We start from the raw sequence: 19608 nt of genomic DNA on the forward strand, positions 1-19608 counted from the left end.
AACGCATCTCGATGAGGAATAAGTTATTAGTCCCCATGCCAATGCAATTAAATATTGTTGGTGGCTGCTCCGGTACTGCAATCATATCTAGCTAGACTATTTATATAACACACACAACATGAATCCTCCTACAATTAGTTATGTCACTTTGTTTAAGCAGCGGCGCCATTAGGCCGCGAAACCATAGTTACGCGACCAAAGTTGGTACTTGGCCCGAAAACCACCTAGCTGCGTAGTAGACGGATATAGGAGAAGAAAGCCGGGATTGATAACTACTTTTCTAAGTTAGACCACTTCAGCTGACATATTTTGCAGGTCTCCTTGTCATCCCACTCCAATGATGGGTTTCCATATATCCAACGGGAAATCGGCCGATATGGATAAACCTCCAATCCCATATTCGCTGCTCCAAAGCTACACACGTCAATGAACAATCATATCCATTATACACCCCTGAAAGATCAACATAAAAAAACAACCATGCCCCTAACCATCCACTACCTCCACAACTTCCAATCCGACCTCATCACCTGGCTCTGCGAAGAACTTGACATCCCCTACGAGTTAAAACCTACAAATATAAAGCACTGCACCCTTCCGGCTCCCTACCGATCATTCAAGATACTTTCCCTCTCCCTACGGACGATATGGAGAGAATACGTGAACCCTAACTCTCGCAAAAAGCGGCGCATGTGTCCAGTACATCTGCCAGAAACACGGCAACGGCAGACTATTCCTGCCACCAAGCCATCATGACTGTGCGGACTTCGTCTACTATTTCCACTAGGCCAATGGCACGTTTCAGCCATTCCTGGGACGCCTCATGATGTTGAATGCTGGCTCCGGCGGCGGCGGCGATGGGACCCGGGGCCGGGATCCCGTCGCCAATCCCAATCCCAATCCCATAGTAGCCCTCTGGAATGACAGGCTGACGCGGTCCCTGGAGGACAAGCGCTTCAAGCCGAAAAGCGAGGGCGGTGATGGTGCAACGTGGCTGGCCGGCGATGAGTTTACGGTGGCGAATATTATGGTTGTGTTTTCGTTGACGACGTTTAGGAATTGGTTTGCGTATAGCTTGCGTGGGTATGATGGGATTCTGGGTTATTTGGCGGGAGTTGGCGGGAGTTGGCGGGAGAGACGGGTATAAGAGAGCAATGGCTAAGGCGGATCCGGATATGCGATTGCTGTTGGGAGCGGAGGTGTCTTCATCGTAGGGTTGAGAGTGGGATGGAGGTGAACGGAAGGGTGTGAAGTGGGTATGTTACGCGAATGAGGGATGGGAGGGCGAAGATTGGGGGGAACAACTCCGTTTAAGAGTAATAGACGTAACTAGATCGTGGAAATAGCGTATATAGTCTTGATTTTTAACTGTTCATGTAGAAATATCGCACCCATGTGTATGGATGAGCAGAAATTTTGGAGAATAATCGGGACTAAAGTAAGCACCCTATTCGGGAAGCTCAGCTTTTATTCCTGAAACGAATTCGGGGGAGAAATAGCAATGGGAAAAGCTGCTCAAATGAAAACATCGCATATACAAACAGATGTCCTCAGAGAAACAAAAATGATAATAAAAGCTACGCACATTATTATGAAATGAATTATTATAACTGCATTTATATGCATACGCGGATAGGCAGCATGAGGGTAATGAACACAAAACCAGAAACACCACATCTCATATGACATAATTATCATCCTGCGGGCAGCCAGGGATACGCTCCCAACAAGGGGCCCAAATACGACCCATCATTGCACCGTCTCGAGACGAAAACTCGTGCATCCCAGTCACAAACCAAAGACATCAATAAGCAGCCCGCTACTTCTACCGTGCACTACTGTTCCTTTTGCACGTCGCCACTATCACTTGTGGAACCCGCAGTGACGCCAGCGCCTTTATTTTCCCTGACGGCGTACCCTTCAGTTTCCGCCGCATTGGTGTTAGAGTTGGTGCCGGGTGAATAGTCTTGATTATCCAGGATATCTTCGCGCCAGAAATCTCTCTTGCTGTTATCGTTGTCAGCCTGGCTCTTATCACTCTAGATGGTGGGAGAGTAAATAAATAAAAGGAGGGGGGAAGGGATTAAAAAAACTTTAAAAAATAATAAAAAATAAATAATAAAAAAATTAAAAAATAAAAATAAAAAATAAAAAATAAAATAAAAAATAAAAACTTACCCATTCACCAACCGAACCAACCACGCTGGCAGAATCCCCCCAGGAACCCTCCATGACCACGGCTCTTTCAGATTCTTATTATGTGGCACAATGCGGCCGCGCGAGGCCTTCTCAATGATGAAAGCCACCGTGTTCAGCAGGATATACGACATGATCCCTGCGATGAGGCCGTACGCAATCGAGTATGTAAAAGGCATAACCGCCAGAGTAATGAAGGCCGGAACCGCATCACCGACGTACGACCAATTGATCTCTGATACGACTTTAGTCATCATCGACCCGACCAGGACGAGCGTACAGCCAGTAGCCCACGGCGGGATCGAGGCGAATATAGGCGCGAAGAAAATGGAGACGAAGAAGCAGAGTCCCGTGACCATGGCAGTGATACCTGTGGCGCCTCCTTCAGCAATACCGGCGCCCGATTCAACAAAAGCTGTCACGGGAGACAGGCCTAGAAGGGAGCCAATTGAGATACTCAACGCATCGACTATATAGGCTATGGCGGATCCTTCAAAGTCTTGGGTTCTTTCATTGATTGCGCCGCAGTAGCGTGCCATAGAGTATAGGGTGCCGGTCGCATCGAGAATGTCGACGTAGAGGAAGGTTATAAATGCCAGGCCGAATTGGCCGCCTGCGTTGCTGAGATCCCAGTCATGGGCTATTAGTGTGTTCTTGATGGGGTGGAAGGTGACGACCTTCTTGAAGAAGTCGAATGAGTCGTCTCCCTTGGGATTGTGTGGGAAGAAGGTGACGTTGGTCGGACGGGGCCAGGAGATAATTGACACGAGTAGGATACCGGCGATGATGGCGCCCTTGACACGGTACATGAGGAGGATACAGGTGAACACGCCACCACAGAATAGGCCGACCCAAAACGTTGGGTTGCGCATTTTGGCTCCAGGGGGACATACTCCGTCTACCATTTCGCTCTCCACACATCCAGCAAGAGTTAGGGGCGTTGCCGTGTCGCCAGTGATGGCACCAATACCTGCACTGTAGGTTAAGCCTATGAGAGCTATTAAGGGAAATACATTTGTTAGAAACCGTGGACTTGGGGGGTGGGGTATAGGACAGAAAAAACAGGTCCAAGGGGACACGAAACGCACATAGATAGAGTCCGATACCAGCACCTGAAGCCAGCTTAATCGACCGTGGAATAGCTCTTGCCAGCCATTGGCGCATTCCGCATACCGACAAACCCACGAAGACAAACCCTTCAACGAAGACAGCAGTAAGCGCAAGTCGGTAAGGAACAGGGCCAGTGCCACGAAATCCAACAACGTTATACGCGAAATATGCGTTCAAACCCACTAACAGCGTAAATGGATTCTGTTAGCAATGATATATATTGAACCAAACTTGGTGTTGCACTATTTTCTCTTTTCCTTTTCCGAAAAGAGAAATACGTACTTCCAGGGCCCAATGCGATTGGCATATTGGCAAATAAACCCATACAGAACGACGAAAGGGCAGCTATCGCCGCAGTGCCTGTAATGAAGTCCCGCCTGATCGCATTCAAGCACAACTCATATTCCGTGTTTCCCATACATGTTGGGTCCACTGGGTCGTTGCAAACACATGTGCCGCCGGATTGAGAAGTGATGTTGGAATTGACCTGTTAGTTCATTAGTACTACCCATTTTCATGCTGTATTTTGCAAAGCCGCAAGGGATACGTATATGGAGAGGGGTATAAGTACATGCAGATATGATGTAGGCCATGGCAAAGAATGTGGTGAGGCCGGCACGGACTTCAGTCAAGAAGCGCGTGCCCTTTCGCTCATGTCGCTACGTGAAAACAGAAGATGAAATCGTCAGTCTGTAACGCTTTCCTTTGATTCGCCCTCTTCTATATTCTGGTTTTCTTTATTTTTGTCTGCTTGCTTACATGGCCAGAACCCTCCAGCCTGAAGCGGCGGCCGACAATGCTGCCCGCTACAGCACGGTTGACAGCAGCACCCCAATCCTTCATCTTGACGGGCTGTGCACACTTGGGGGGGGCTTGGGGGAGCGGTTGAGGAAAAAGCGAAGTAGGCCTGTATCTAGAGAACGGGAGGACGGCCAGGCAAAGAGCGAGGGCAATGGAGCGATGCCCCGGCTATATAAGGAGTCGCATGCATCTGGAGGTTATAATTATTTTATTTAGAGTAGGATTTGTGTCGGCCATTTTTATAGTCTCCATTTTTTTTCTTTTTATTTTGTCCCAATATCTTATCGCTCGTAAAAATGCAGCTGTTTCATTGGTCATTCTTGTGCTTTTTTACGGGTCTGTTCGGCTTTTGGCTGCAGCTCGGCTGGCGCAGAGCAAGCAAGGGAAGAGGACCGACCGAACCAAGGAAATCTCGGGGAGGGTTCAACTGCAGGTTGTTTCCCGAACCAATCCCAGCTTTGTGTCAGCGGCGCCCCGTAGCACATGCAAGAAACATGAGCTTGCTGGGTGGCTACAGGTAAGCCAGTAGGCAAAACCCCGATTCTCTTTGGGAATTACAAACTCATTATGAGCGGACCCATATCTGTGGACAGCCAAGATCTTGTCCCTGTCTGCCCTCTGGATGTTACAAATACAGCTTCTCGGGGTTTATCTGAAAGCAATGAGGAGCTGCCTGTCTCGCAATATTGAAAATGCGCAGTTGGACGGAAGACACATTCATCTTTCGTTATCAAGCTCGGCATGCATGGATATTCTGAGTTTGTCCAACTTGGACTCCATAACTGGGGACTACCACACGGCGGAGAAGTCCGCAATGTCTTCTTCCTTGCTGATAGGACAAAATCGTCCTGTCATAAGGTCAGACCAGCAAGCCGCGACCTTGACAGCGCAAGCTAGTCAGGCGCTGAAACTGAATTCGCGACGACACTGTTTGATTGGGACGGCGAGTGCCGGCGACATCATGACTTTTCGGATTCTGTCCAGAACATTCTTCCTCCCCCAAGCTTCGACGGAGAACTAAAAGAGCTACCCCGCAAAATATGAAACGTCGCACCGTTGGCGCGGCCTGAATAGTCTCTTATTCTACCCGCTTGAATCTGGGGAAACTGTGTTTTGGCTAGCGGGCGGGTCCGAACGCTAGGGTGGCATTTTGAAGTTTCCCGAAACGAGGATTTGAGAGCTATCCTACCTGTATTATTAATAATTATCGAGCCGGTGTCCTAACTGTATTAACCTGGCTGGTTCAATCGATTGACACATGTTATGAACGACGATCGGATCGAACTCGTGCAGAGTGAAGCACTCAGGGGCTTACTGAGATAGGCAGAATTGAAGTCCGTAGAAGATTGATTAGTTATATCGTTCTTGTGTAATAAAATATAACTATACCTGGTACAATGGCATGGCCCTGTAGCGACCTGGATGGGCAAGTGGGAGTGCATGCACGTAAACAGATGTGATGCCCTGATCTGAGAATAACGAAGTGCACACGAAACAACCAACAATACCACCATTCGTGTCAAAAAACATATTCAACCAAACTCTGTGAGGGGCATAGAAAGAAAGATACGGCAAAAAATAGGATACAAAAAGAAGACATTATATTTCAATGCATCATCCGTGAATCGAACACGGGCCCCATCGAGTCACAGGACCTGAGCGAGGTCAGGTGAGATGGCAACGATGGATTCTACCACTAGACCAATGATGCTGGCTTCTCGTTGTTGCAAAAAAGGAAGCAACGACCCAAATAGGTAAAATGCACACCAATAATTAGCATATTTACGCAGTACACGCCATATGTCATCGTGCCCGCGCGTGTTGCATATCAAGTTAATATTCATGACCCTAATAAAAACCGCTTGAAATCAATATGCTTCTATACTCAAATCAATTGAACTACCACTATTTTATTCTAATAATAACGAGGCTAGCTGCATAGTGTCTAAAAAAACCACCATCTAAAGAACCCGCTTCGTGTGAAAAAGATGCCTGTCGTGCGCAACCGCCGTCGCGCTGTAGGTTCCCATCCATGTCCAAGGAAATCGGACCTTCAAACAAGTTTACTGGACGTCCTGGCTAACTCATCTATCTCATTCCCTTTTTTGGAACAGCCCGATGATGAAGATGAAGCGGAGATGAACTCAGACGCCTCATCCGAACCCCAGCAAGCTCCCTCCCAACGATCCAGACAACAACAAAAACGACAGCGGCGCCAGACCTCTGATTCCGATTCGGATGCCTCTTCAGATGGCCGGTCAACGCCGGAGATGTTTACCCAATTCCACAGAGCCACTGACGTGATGGTCAAGAAGCTGGTGCGGCTCGCGCTTGCAAGCGAGTATTCGCGGCAGGTGATCCGGCGGACTGATATCAGGGATAAAGTCCTGGGTGAGCAAGGAGCGAGGCAGTTTAGGATGGTTTTTGAAAAGGCGCAGACGGAGTTGATAGAGAGATTCGGCATGCAGATGGTAGAGCAGCCATTGAGGGAGAAGGTGACGATAAGTCAGAGGAGAGGTGTGTGTTTATATATATATATATATACATTTTTCCTTCCATGACCTGTTTAATTTCTTTACAGATTGATACCATTTCTTCGTCTGTATATGTAGGAGAAATATATGCACAATAATATAACTAACCACTGCCTTCGATACCAGCCGCCCAACGCACCGAACGACCTGCCACAACCTCCAAAACCTGGACGGTCGTAACCACCCTTCCCCCTGCCTATCGCACCCCAACCATCCTCCCACCCTCACGTGCACCCTCCTCCACAACCGAAAGCACTTACACCGCCATCTACACCTTCATAATATCCACCATCCTCCTCTCTGGCGGCTCCATCCGCGAACAGAAACTCGACCGCCTCCTCCGCCGCGTCAACGCTGATAACTTCACACCCATCGACCGCACGGACAGGTTACTCGCACGCCTATGTAAAGAAGGCTATATCGTGCGTAACCGGGAAATGGATGGCGGGGAGGAGATTGTGGAGTATCTTGTGGGGCCTAGGGGGAAGGTTGAGGTGGGGGTTGTGGGCGTGTCGGGGTTGGCAAGGGAGGTTTATGGGTTCGGCGAGAGAGGGAGTTCAAATGTGAATGGGGGTGAGGGTGAGGGTGTGCCTGCTAAGAGGCAAGAGGAGGTAGAGGCGTTTGAGAAGAGGTTGAAGAGGAGTTTGGGGATAACAGAACCGTTGCATTTTGGGAGGGGGGAGGGTGATGGCGATGGCGATGGTGATGGCGATGGCGATGGCGATGGCGATGGGGAGGAGTGAGGCTTGGTAACTTGTCGGTTTCTGCTATATGCTCCTTTTTCTCTCCTTTTTTCGTTTCCCTCTTCTCTACTATGTTTTTAGTAAGTAATGACTTCTGCACTTCCCAGCCTCCTCCATACACCTTGGTCTAGGGGAGCTTTTGATTTCGATGCGAATACCTTTTAGCACTTGCCGTTTTACATATGACGTGTATATGGTATCTGTTTTTAATGGTGAAAATAATTCTATTTATTTGTTGTATATCTCTCCAACCTATTCCCTCCATATTGCCCTTCGAATAAAGGAAATGAAAACAAGATGAAGAAAGGAAGAACGGCAGCCACGACTGGTTAGGAAATTGACATTTTTCCGCTGAGGAACGAGATACATATATATACTCCCGCTAACCTTAAACAACAATGGTAAGAGACCCCATATAAGTAAAAAATAACATACAAAGGAAGAAAAGTTGATTTGTATCCACACCTTGCGAGCTTTCTCTATTCCTATTCCTGATACAGGTGGGTATATATCTATATATATCTGACCGGTCATTTCGGGCATGGGCAGTATGTGCAAATTGAGACGAAAAGAGGGAGAGAAGCGGGTACATGTACAGATAGAAGCGCTGCATATAAAACATGAGCCACAATAACTCGAGGGTAAATAAAGGGAGTAGATGGGGCAACAAGGAAAGAGGATTCGTTCAGGCCAAAGCGAAATACATAAGAGGGAGATAATAGACGAGGAGACGCCTGCAAAACATGCATCGAACGCTAGGTAAGGGGCAGCTTTCCACTTTTTCGTCATTACTTTCTCCTCCGCTTTCTCTTTTGTTTTCGCTGATGTGCGCGCACGTGAATTGAAAACGCTGGATTGATTCTAAGATAGCGGAAGTTGGAACCGAAAAAAAGAAAGAAAGAAAGAAAGAAAGAAAGAAAGAAAAAGAACAAGAAGAAGATTCGTAGAGGGTCATGCTCTTAAACCCACGCAGCCACCCTTGGGCTGCCCTTTTCTCATCCTCACTCAGAATCACTCGCACTATTCTGGTCCCCAGCATCATCATCGTCACTATTAGCATCATTCTGTAATGCCAGCCCTTCATTCAAGAGATATTCCGCCTGCCTCAATTCCTTGCGCACGTCTTCCGGTATCATATCTGGTAATCGTGAGGGGGTCTCGCCGTGTTTATTCGTGACTCGCGGGTCACAGCCCGCTTCGCACATCATTTTTATCATCGTGATGGCGTCTCGGACGGAGTTGTAGCGGCTTGTATCGTTTGCGTAGCGCGCGACGAGGTGGAGGGGTGTTTCTTTGTCGAGTCGGGTTTTTGGGTCGCATTCGAAGAATTCTATGTCGAAGAGGAAGTCGGCTGCGTGGTCTGTGGTGTGTGCGTACGGAAGTATATTGTTAGATGATATTGCTATTTCCTAGTTCTTTCACTTGGAAATAATTTCGTTGTTTTGGGGGGTACTGGAATCACTAAATGTGAGGTGATGGAGAGCCGGGTATAGAGTTAACTGGGATGGCAAAAAGGGACGCCATGCTACTCACAGCTGCCATGCATAGCACATATATGAAGCGCATAATTTCCCAAAGGGTCCGTAACGCTATTAAAGAAAGCAGCAATTTCCCCACTCGTTTTCTTTGCGTTTTCCATCTCTATAAGGACCTCTTCTAGGGCATCCGTGTTATCTTCGCGGCAGGCGGCGGAAACTCTCTCGGCGGGGCTAGCTCCCTAAAATTCCAGAGTTTTGTGAGAAAGCTAGCGTTTAACGACATTCGTAAAGGATTCAAAAAGTGACTAAAGTCGACGTACCTCGTCGTCCGTTACTATCTTATTATTTGCCGAGGGCATTGTGTTGTGTTTGTTGTTGGCGGTTTGCCTGGAACGTATTTTGAGGCAGGGTGCGGGGTATGGTTTACGCTCTCGATTTTCAGTCAAACTTCGAGGGACCTATGAATAGAAAAGAAAATGGATCAAATCCATGTGAAGTTAGCACGGGTTAATAAACAAATTAGGGAATACTGGACAAACAAGTGCTGAAGTTGAAAGCCTTAAAGTTATGAAGGGGCGGATGTAGCGCAACAACCAAAGCGGGGAAGGGAACCTACCAGAGCTAAAATATGATGTTTCTGCACAGTTAACCAAAAGGAGCGTTATCCTGACCTGTCAGGTACACCCCAATCAGCTAAGGAGAGTCTTGGTATAGAGCGTCGCCGTCCTTACTCTTGTTATGAAATCGTTAAATGTGTATCAGCCCCTCTGCAACCAATAAATGCAGGAACAAAGATATTCCGGGGGCCCTTGTTTGTTTTGCCGCAATCTCAAAAAAAAACTGCGCTTAATTAAGTTAAGTTAGTTATTGATAGGCAAAATTAGCCGCGCGGGAATAATTTTCCCGGCAGATTGACCAATCAGAAAGCTAACCTTTGTACATCTTAGCTCCCGACCTCCACCCATTCTACTCAATTAGCTCATGGGACCTAGGAGATAGTCCTGGAAGGCTACGACGGGATGCAATGAGTTCGCACGACATACCCCTTTTCGGAAATTCTTCCGTGTGATAATGATATCACTATCTATAACATATACATCTAGATAGTCATTGATTTGCTCCTCCCAATCACTGAGAATTCAGCAGGCAAAATGCCTTTGACGTGTGAGTCTCTCAACCTTCATCCAAATACGATATGACCTGCGTAAAATCCCCCGCTGAATAGACAATGAGCTAATTCACAATGTGTTTCTAGTTTGCCCAAACTGTAGCAATGCTCTTACCATCTCCCGGGCGGATCCCACCCCTCGCTACCCGCTAGGTGTCAACCGATTTGAATGCCGAACCTGCCCCTACCAGTATGTCCTCGACCGAACGTACTACGAGCGGACAGAGATGAAGCGGAAGGAAGTTGCAGATGTGCTAGGAGGGAAAGATGAGTGGAAGAATGCTGATAGCCAAGGGAGTGAGTCACCACCTCCCCTTGCATTTGCTTGACGTGGAAATAATTCGGATCGTTCCCTTTTACCACTCCTCCCTGCCCCACGATTGGAGTGATTTTCCTTTTGGCTGTTTAGGCCTACAGACGTGCATTTCGTCTCTATATATTTTGCCACGAGTTCTGACTATTGTTCCGTCTGTCCGTTGTGTGACTTGCAGCGCAATGCCCCGCCGAAGGCTGTGATGGCGACCGTGCATATTTTTACCAGTTGCAGATTCGAAGCGCGGACGAGCCAATGACTACATTCTTCAAGGTACGATATAAGTCTTAAAAGAAAACCAAACATATGACACTCTGCTCCCTCTCTTCCCCACCCCCAGGATTTAGATCTTTGTAAAGAACGAAAAAAAAAAAAAAAAATAATAAATAAAATAAAATTTGAAGGCCAATGCTGAGCTGACAACAAATGGCAGTGCACGACCTGCGGGGCCCGATGGAGAGAAAACTAGGCCAGGACAGCTCATCAACCCCTCTACCTCTATTTATGAGTCATCGCCGATTCCTTGTATTAGTGTGATGGTTTCGCCTGGTTTTGTCACTGTTGCGACTCCAAGGCAGCTGTGTCCGCTCGTTTGAATCAAAGTGTACTCTTATTTAGGAAGAGGGAGTTTTTCGGAGAGGTGGTTTGAATATCTGCAAAGCGACAGATTGGAGAAATTCATCTAGCAGGACGAGGCATCTAAGCTGGTTTACCTTACATTTACTTCCTTTTCCTTTCATTCATTTTGTTTTTAGCTTTGTTTGCATGTGCTGCTGCTACATAGATACCCACTACATCAAGAATTCAAGATATGCAAGATTTGTCCCGCATAAAAAAACTTTAGTACTGTAGCTTGGAATATTGAACAGAGTACATGACGAAGAGGCCAGGAAGCCTGTTTACTGATCACCTACGGGATTTCAACTCTCTGATGGTGGGTTTGGAAAATTGCTCTACAATTCTTCTGAACGCCTCCGTCTCCTGTAGGAGTGAAAGTAATTTTTTTTCTTCGTATTGGTTTGATAGAGAGGCCAACCAATAAAGCCCACTTTTTAATCAGACCAAGTGTCCGCTCTCCAAGACCAACGCCCACACCTTATCGTGAAGGGACTCTACGAAAAGGCGGTAACTAACCCAGCAAGGGGGGTCTTCTTGCGATGGTAGTAGTACGTAGCAGCGAACAAAAATTTTCTCTTTTTTTTTTTTTTTTTTTCTTCGGCTGCCCGCCCAACCAACCGCTAGGTTCCCCACCACTACCCACCAGGCAGCCCTGAGCCCCTCCAAAAGCACGGTGATAAGCGGCACGTGATTGCCCAAAGCGGACTAGTGGCCTCGCCTCCTGCACTTTTCCCCCCCCGCCCAGAAAGCATACAAAAACCCCTCTCCTCGCACAAAAATTCTTTTCCTTTCCCTTTTCCTCCCCCCGTCTGCTTCAGTACGTATTCTCTCATCCCTCACTGCTCCCCATCTCTTCGCTCCGCCTCATCATCACATCTCTCTATCAACTGTTCCATCTCTTCTAACTAACCTCTGCCAGCACCTCTACGCATTCTTGGCCGTAGTATCTGAGCGTTCTCCTGGTCTCTTCTAGTATCTTCCAAAGAACTACAAGAAATCCAATCTATTTTATCCCAAACTCTCCCACTTTTCACATTCACATCCAGTCAAAATGGGGTAAGCGTCTATCTATTCCATCTGTCCGATCCATCCCGATTTCCTTCGCTTGACTAACTCTGGTGCTTTTTTCTACCACACAGTAAGGAAGAGAAGCCTCACATTAACCTCGTCGTTATCGGCCACGTCGATTCCGGCAAATCCACCACCACCGGTAAGCAACCCCGCCTAACACAATACACTCTAGCTTTATCACACGTTCTTCTCACTGTTGTTTTCTCTATAGGTCATTTGATCTACAAGTGCGGTGGTATTGACAACCGTACCATTGAGAAGTTCGAGAAGGTAAGCAAAAAAATCGGCGAAATCAATTTTGTTGCCTCTGATATGATTTATTTTATTTATTTATTTATTTTGTTTTTTGTCATATTTTTTGTGTTCTTTTACCCCTCTGTTTTGGGTTTTCGCTAGTTGTGTTGTGATTCGCCAATTTGTTTTTCATCATGGTGGGGTAATTTTAGTTTTCTGTGACATGTTGGCCTTGCAGCCAAAAGTGTGCTGGTCGCTCTGTTCAGCCACCGCTCTCTCAACTCAAGATAACGTGCATTTTTTTTGGCCCTCCGCTCGGCATACATTGTCGGCCTACCAACCACAACCCTTATATTCTTATATGGTTGTCACTTTTTGTTTTGTTTTAGGGGAAATGTTTCGAAAGATTGTTTACCCTGATTTCAACATCTTTTCTGCACAAAGCGAGCTTTTACCCTATCCATCGAGTATGTTCTAACTGTCTACGTATAGGAAGCCGAAGAGTTGGGCAAGAAATCCTTCAAGTATGCGTGGGTCCTCGACAAACTGAAGTCCGAGCGTGAGCGTGGTATCACCATCGATATTTCCCTCTGGAGATTCGAAACCCCCAAGTACAATGTTACTGTCATTGGTGAGTTTCGATTGGTACCCCCTCTAGTCAGATTTCGGCTTCAAGTATCTATTATCTAACATGTCCCTTTCTAGACGCCCCCGGTCATCGTGACTTCGTCAAGAACATGATTACTGGTACTTCCCAGGCTGACTGCGCTATCCTCATCATTGCTGCCGGTACTGGTGAGTTCGAGGCTGGTATCTCCAAGGATGGCCAGACTCGTGAGCACGCTCTGCTCGCTTTCACCCTCGGTGTCAGACAGCTCATCGTTGCCATCAACAAGATGGACACCACCAAGTGGTCTGAGACCCGTTTCAACGAAATTATCAAGGAAGTCAGCAACTTCATCAAGAAGGTCGGATACAACCCCAAGTCTGTTCCCTTCGTGCCAATCTCCGGTTTCGAGGGTGACAACATGATTGAGCCTTCCCCCAACTGCCCTTGGTACAAGGGCTGGAACAAGGAGACTGCTGCTGGCAAGGCCGCCGGTAAGACTCTTCTCGATGCCATTGACGCCATCGACCCCCCCGTCCGTCCTACCGAGAAGCCTCTCCGTCTTCCCCTCCAGGATGTGTATAAGATCTCCGGTATTGGCACTGTTCCCGTTGGACGTGTCGAGACTGGTGTCATCAAGCCTGGTATGGTCGTGACCTTCGCCCCTGCCAACGTCACCACTGAAGTCAAGTCCGTTGAAATGCACCACCAGCAGCTCCAGGCTGGTTACCCTGGTGACAACGTCGGCTTCAACGTCAAGAACGTTTCCGTCAAGGAAGTCCGCCGTGGCAACGTTGCCGGTGACTCCAAGAACGACCCCCCCAAGGGCTGCGAGTCCTTCAACGCCCAGGTCATCGTCCTCAACCACCCCGGCCAGGTTGGCGCTGGTTATGCCCCAGTCCTCGACTGCCACACTGCCCACATTGCTTGCAAGTTCTCTGAGCTCATCGAGAAGATTGACCGCCGTACCGGAAAGTCTGTTGAGGACAACCCCAAGTTCATCAAGTCCGGTGATGCTGCTATCGTCAAGATGATTCCGTCCAAGCCCATGTGCGTGGAGGCCTTCACTGAGTACCCTCCTCTTGGACGTTTCGCTGTCCGTGACATGAGACAAACCGTAAGTTTTTACATCCATATTCATTCTAACCATTTATATACATTTTCGAACCGTTGACTAATTTCCCAAACCAATACAGGTCGCTGTCGGTGTCATCAAGTCCGTCGTCAAGTCCGACAAGACTGCTGGCAAGGTCACCAAGGCCGCCCAGAAGGCTACCAAGAAATAAACTGGCTAGCCCCTAACACACCCCCCCAACCCGCCCTTAAACAAAAATGCTAGAATGAATAAAGAAAGAGGGGATGACCGTCCAGGCGATGGGGATAAAGGAGGTATTATTTTCCCTTCTCTTTTCTCCCTCTCACCTTTACGTGCGGAAGAGCGGGCGAAATGTGACCACTTGACATAGGTCTTTTTATACCTTATCGTTATTTAGGAGTTGCTTTTCGTTCTTCTTATGCTCCCTTCACATTTCTTCTTACCCTGGTCTCCCGTGGCATTTTTGTTTTATTTTTCATGTCCTCTCTAGTTAAAAGGAAAAATGGCTTCACGATTTATTTTCTCTTTCTATTAGATGGGCTTTTTTCTCACACCTACCCCCCAACCCCCTTTTCCTTTTTTTTTTACGAGTACGAAATCCAAAAATTCCAAAATATTAATGACCGTTTTTAAAGATTCTTTAAACTTCTTCTCTCCTCTTCAGCCTCTATATTCTTTTGAAGTAGTAGTTTAATAATACACCCCATGCATTTTTCACATTTGAGGGCAAGACTTGGCCCAGTTAATACCGCTATCAATGAGATGGCTATTCAAAGCCGTAGATGCGAAATACTTCCTCTACCATTATCCCGCCATCCCTCAATTAATGATTGAACCCCTTCGTCGTGAGTTTGAAAATGAAAAGCAAACCAACGATAAAACCGTCCATTCACATTCACTCTCTATCTGATGCGAAATGGAAAATAATACTATATGAATTTCTTGTCTTTCCCTGATAATCAATCTCATATTCTGATATCGCTGGTACTATCATCTGTTTCATCTAATGTAATAATATATCTTCTTGGGAGAAATATATATTTATATACATAATTTTGCTGATAACATACTGCGTATATGTTTCTGTCGCTATCTTTCGCCCCTCTTGAATCTATGCCCTTTGCGGGGAATCAATATTTTTTGTAACAGCCTCCGTTTCACAATTCAAAATAGCGTGGAGGTTATTCTGACAAGAAGTACCTACGAGATAACCTCTGTGGCTTCATGGAGGGTTTGTTAGTGTTCATTTGCGGAGCGAAGCGAAGCAATATGTTAGGTGCTTTAAAAACCTGATTAGAATAGAAGGTGCGATCTTGCAGGCCCCATTCTGCGATATGATTGGTTGAAAAAATGCACACCCCATGTGACCGCCTGTAGAGGAAGCCGCAATGGCCTGTATAGATAGTCACCACTCATTAAGCAGGTAATTATGGCTTCAATTGCTGCAATTAGACTGGCCGGCGGGACCATGAATTTCACATGTGATCCCATTTGGTCTGGTCTCATACATTTCTTGGCATGAGTCTCATCAGGACCAAGTCTTAAAAAAATCTGAAAATGAATCATTTCTGAGAGAAATGATGTGAAAAATAATCAGATTTAATTCAAGAACAGTGAAATAAGAGTAATTTCTCAGAATAAACTATGAAAGATGATTATTCTTTTAAAATCAGAATAAGACTGAGACTGAAGATTAAAATCAGTCTTATTTAATTTATTCAGTGATTACTTATATAATCAGAATTTAATAATAATTATTAATAATACTTATGAAATAACTAAATATATTCTTATATAAGTTTATTCTTTACTTTCTTATAAAAACTATACTTCTCTGATATATTATAATCAGAGATATTAAACTATCTAATAATTCTATATTTTATAATTATAAATTTCTTAATTATTTCTTCTTATAATTATCTCTGATAATAGTAATAAATATTTTAACTTAAGTTAAACTTTCACTTTATTCTTATCTCTGTTAATAAAATTATTAGAATATTATATATTATCAGTGTAATAGTTAAATATATACTCTTAATAATTTTTCATAACTCTAGAATTGATTTAATATATAAAGTTATTGAATTATCTTAAAAATAGTAGTTAAATTCAGTTTTATAAGTATATAGTTTTATCTAATTTTCAGTTATAATTAATATATATAAGTTCTGTTTCAAAGTTAGTATTATAGTTCTATATAATATAAAGTATTATTAAAGATTATTATTTACTAAAGAATTATATTTTACTATCTTTATATCTTGAATATTTACTTATTTAAATCTCTAATAGTTAGTATTGTAGTAGTCTTAAACTAATTTAATATATAAGTCTTATTTCTTCTCTATTCAATCTTAAGAAGTATAGATATTAACTTAATAAAAGAGATTTAGTAGAGCTACTATAGTATAATACTCTATAAAAAATTATTTAGTTTTACTGTAATAATATATTAGTTTATTTCTTATAGTAATAATAGTTCATACTATAATATTATCTCAGACTGAATTTCTTTTTAAGTGATTTAACTGCTTCTTAAGATAAGTAAATAAACTATTATATACTTATTAGACTGACTGTAGTATTAATATATAAGTAATTAAGACTATCTTTATTATTTTATAAAACTGAAACAGTAAATTAATTATATATTTTAACTAAGTTTACTTTATATTAGAAAGTTTTAATATCTGAATCTTTTCTTAATCAGAGTATTATACTCAATAATTAATTATTTAATATAATTAAAGAGTCTGAATAGTTATTTTATATATTAAACTTTACTATATTTTAATATTCTGTATTATATTCAGTGATATGACTGATTTATTTATTTATTAAATATTATAAAATTATTATTATTATTTAGAGAAGATATAAATTATATTAATAATATTTTAAATCTATGATATTTAAATTATTAGTCAATCTATTTAAAATTAACAGTAGTATTATTAAAAAGCATTATTAAAAAGTAATATTAAAAAATATTATTAAAAAATATTATCTTTTATCTTTATTATTTTATAAAACTGAAACAGTAAATTAATTATATATTTTAACTAAGTTTACTTTATATTAGAAAGTTTTAATATCTGAATCTTTTCTTAATCAGAGTATTATACTCAATAATTAATTATTTAATATAATTAAAGAGTCTGAATAGTTATTTTATATATTAAACTTTACTATATTTTAATATTCTGTATTATATTCAGTGATATGACTGATTTATTTATTTATTAAATATTATAAAATTATTATTATTATTTAGAGAAGATATAAATTATATTAATAATATTTTAAATCTATGATATTTAAATTATTAGTCAATCTATTTAAAATTAACAGTAGTATTATTAAAAAGCATTATTAAAAAGTAATATTAAAAAATATTATTAAAAAATATTATCTTTTATAAAGTGAATATAAAAGTTAATTAAGTAATTATTTTCATCTTATTCTTATCTTAAGAATTAATTATCTTATTATTCTTTATCTTAATATTAAGATTCTTTATCAGTGTTTATATTATAAATTAAATTATATAAGTAATATAAAGAATATAATCTTATTTATTATTTTAGAAATATAAAATTAATTTTTACTTTAAACTCTTTATTATAGTATAGTTATTCATAGTATTATTAATTATAATTGTAAGAAGACTGAGACTAATATCTTAATAATTATTTTTAATCACAGTTATTAATATCTTTATTATATAATTCTTAGTATAATTACTGATTAATGATTTAAATTTAATTAATATCTCTTAATAAGTTCAGTTCTTATTAATATAATAATATATAACTCTTATAAATATAAGATTATTTATACTAGTTTATATATTTACTGTGAGAGACACTCTTTGATAATTCTTTAACTCTGATTCTAAATATTATATATTAACTTTATAATATATCTTAAGATTGAACTGAAGATAGAATTAATATAAAATATAAAGATTTGAATTAAGTATTTAAAGAAGTATTCAGAATTCAGAGTTTTTAATTAATTAAAAAGAAAGATTCAGAGATATATATATATAAAGTAATTATTCACAGAAGTTATCAGATAAGAGTTATAAAATCAGAGTACTAATATATAATTATTTTTATATAATTTTCTTTAAATTAGAAAGTTAGTATTACTAAAAATTATTATTTAATAAAGTAGCTTATCAGCTTAGTAGTAATTTTCTGATTATTTTTCTTTTATTATTTATATTCTAATAACTTCAGATATCAGAAAATTTCTTCAGAGTTTTAATTAGTTTATAATAAATATTTTTAAATAAAGTTATAGTAATTATAGTAGAGAGATAACTCTTCAGTAATCTATAATATAATCTATTAATAATTATTTTATAGTTTATCTCAGTATTTATATTAAGTTTTTTATAAATTTTATAATCTGAAATCAGATATAAAGAATGAAGTGATTATTTATTATAATTAAAAGAGAATATTCTATATTAAATTATAAATAATATAGACTTTGTAATTCACAGTGATTCTTAAAGAGTTTATAAATCTTTAATAGAAGTAAAAGAAGTGAAAGAAGTAAATTCAGAAGATATAATAATAATTTAAGAAAGATAATAATTTATTTTTAATAACTGATCACTGATATATATAAGAAGAATTAATATAAGAGAAAATAATCTTGTTTCTTAGCTTAGTTATAATTTTAGTACTAATTCAAATTGAATATTATTAATGTATAAAAGTAAATAAATAATCTTGATTAATCTCTATCATATTTCTTGAAATATATTAATATTATGAAAGAGAGTATTATCAAATTATATTATCAGATAATATTATTAAAAATATATTAATATTATAAATATTAATATTGAAAAAATGTTAATATTTATACATTATAGTGATTTGTGAATCATGATAGTTAAATATATATATATATATATATTATTTCTGACTTGATTACAACTAGACTGGCCGGTGGAATCATGAATTTCACATTTGATCTCATTTGATCTGATCTCATACATTTCTTGACATGAGTCTCACCAGAATCAAGCCTCAAAAAAATCTGAAAATGGATCATTTCTGAGAGAAATAATATGAAAAATGACCAGATTTAATTCAAGAACAGTGAAATAAGAGTAATTTCTCAATGCTCTGTCAGACCGCTCCACCACGAACTCGCTTGATTTTTCGAATAAGAACCCGCCGATAGATCCATCGAAAAGCCCTCGATCATACGAGCATTTTGACCCCATCACCGACCGCATACCCCGTGTGGTGGTGGAGTTATCCAGCCAAACGTGAACCAGACATCGTTCGGAACTCCTGCGTGGGATTATCCCCCATTCTCCCCTACCACACCACAACCCCGGGCCAAATTGCCATACAAATTGTAAGGTGAAGAGACCTAGCCGTATGCACCAATCTTCTCGATTTTGGAAGATCCCCGATCTGTAGTTGTGAAGATATCTGAGGAGCGACCTCCGCGAAAACCCTGTCCATCTTTGATGTTCCAAAACTCCAACGCCAAGTCCCACCCTCGTACCGCCCTTCCCAATCTGGCCCATCCCCGGCAGAAAAATACAAAAAGATACCTCAGCGATAATATCAAGCACATAACCAACAGACAACAAGTCAACA

General features: G+C 41.3%; 7 protein-coding genes and 1 non-coding gene across 8 annotated transcripts; 5 read left to right on the plus strand and 3 right to left on the minus strand.

The window, feature by feature from the left end:
- Positions 1 to 70: 70 nt before the first annotated feature.
- BDBG_06231 (MFS transporter, AGZA family, xanthine/uracil permease) lies at positions 71 to 5807 on the minus strand. The gene is made up of 6 exons (XM_031722525.1): positions 4066 to 5807; positions 3882 to 3965; positions 3589 to 3793; positions 3285 to 3488; positions 2179 to 3193; positions 71 to 2007 (listed from the first exon to the last, which is right to left on the minus strand). The coding sequence occupies exons 1-6, from the start codon at positions 4147 to 4149 to the stop codon at positions 1836 to 1838; spliced, it is 1764 nt and encodes a 587-aa protein (XP_031579316.1). The 5' UTR covers positions 4150 to 5807; the 3' UTR covers positions 71 to 1835.
- BDBG_06230 (glutathione S-transferase) lies at positions 481 to 1167 on the plus strand (the record flags this gene model as incomplete). Its single annotated transcript, XM_031722524.1, has 2 exons — positions 481 to 699; positions 788 to 1167. 2 exons carry the CDS (start codon positions 481 to 483, stop codon positions 1145 to 1147), a joined length of 579 nt encoding a protein of 192 aa, XP_031579315.1. The 3' UTR covers positions 1148 to 1167.
- Positions 4619 to 5696, plus strand: BDBG_06232 (uncharacterized protein). The gene has a single exon (XM_031722526.1). It carries the CDS (start codon positions 4730 to 4732, stop codon positions 5126 to 5128), a length of 399 nt encoding a protein of 132 aa, XP_031579317.1. The 5' UTR covers positions 4619 to 4729; the 3' UTR covers positions 5129 to 5696.
- BDBG_17353 lies at positions 5718 to 5818 on the minus strand. Its single transcript has one exon. It is a non-coding gene; the product is annotated as a tRNA-Gly (tRNA).
- A 21-nt stretch (positions 5819 to 5839) lies between these two features.
- On the plus strand, positions 5840 to 7797 carry BDBG_06233 (uncharacterized protein). The gene is made up of 3 exons (XM_002623339.2): positions 5840 to 6125; positions 6222 to 6624; positions 6768 to 7797. Exons 1-3 carry the CDS (start codon positions 6096 to 6098, stop codon positions 7382 to 7384), a joined length of 1050 nt encoding a protein of 349 aa, XP_002623385.1. The 5' UTR covers positions 5840 to 6095; the 3' UTR covers positions 7385 to 7797.
- BDBG_06234 (ankyrin repeat protein) lies at positions 7599 to 9695 on the minus strand. Its single transcript, XM_031722527.1, has 4 exons — positions 9479 to 9695; positions 9183 to 9320; positions 8918 to 9101; positions 7599 to 8744 (listed from the first exon to the last, which is right to left on the minus strand). The coding sequence occupies exons 2-4, from the start codon at positions 9219 to 9221 to the stop codon at positions 8386 to 8388; spliced, it is 582 nt and encodes a 193-aa protein (XP_031579318.1). The 5' UTR covers positions 9222 to 9320; positions 9479 to 9695; the 3' UTR covers positions 7599 to 8385.
- Positions 9696 to 9795: 100 nt separating this feature from the next.
- On the plus strand, positions 9796 to 11559 carry BDBG_06235 (DNA-directed RNA polymerase III subunit RPC10). Its single transcript, XM_002623341.2, has 4 exons — positions 9796 to 10026; positions 10118 to 10327; positions 10522 to 10616; positions 10777 to 11559. The coding sequence occupies exons 1-4, from the start codon at positions 10014 to 10016 to the stop codon at positions 10810 to 10812; spliced, it is 354 nt and encodes a 117-aa protein (XP_002623387.2). The 5' UTR covers positions 9796 to 10013; the 3' UTR covers positions 10813 to 11559.
- A 196-nt stretch (positions 11560 to 11755) lies between these two features.
- On the plus strand, positions 11756 to 15028 carry BDBG_06236 (elongation factor 1-alpha). The gene is made up of 6 exons (XM_002623342.2): positions 11756 to 12017; positions 12101 to 12171; positions 12244 to 12302; positions 12759 to 12897; positions 12972 to 13990; positions 14070 to 15028. The coding sequence occupies exons 1-6, from the start codon at positions 12013 to 12015 to the stop codon at positions 14157 to 14159; spliced, it is 1383 nt and encodes a 460-aa protein (XP_002623388.1). The 5' UTR covers positions 11756 to 12012; the 3' UTR covers positions 14160 to 15028.
- The last annotated feature ends 4580 nt before the right edge of the window (positions 15029 to 19608 follow it).

Source organism: Blastomyces gilchristii (genome assembly GCF_000003855.2).
Source record: "Blastomyces gilchristii SLH14081 genomic scaffold supercont1.13, whole genome shotgun sequence".
Taxonomy (NCBI): Eukaryota; Fungi; Ascomycota; class Eurotiomycetes; order Onygenales; family Ajellomycetaceae; genus Blastomyces; species Blastomyces gilchristii.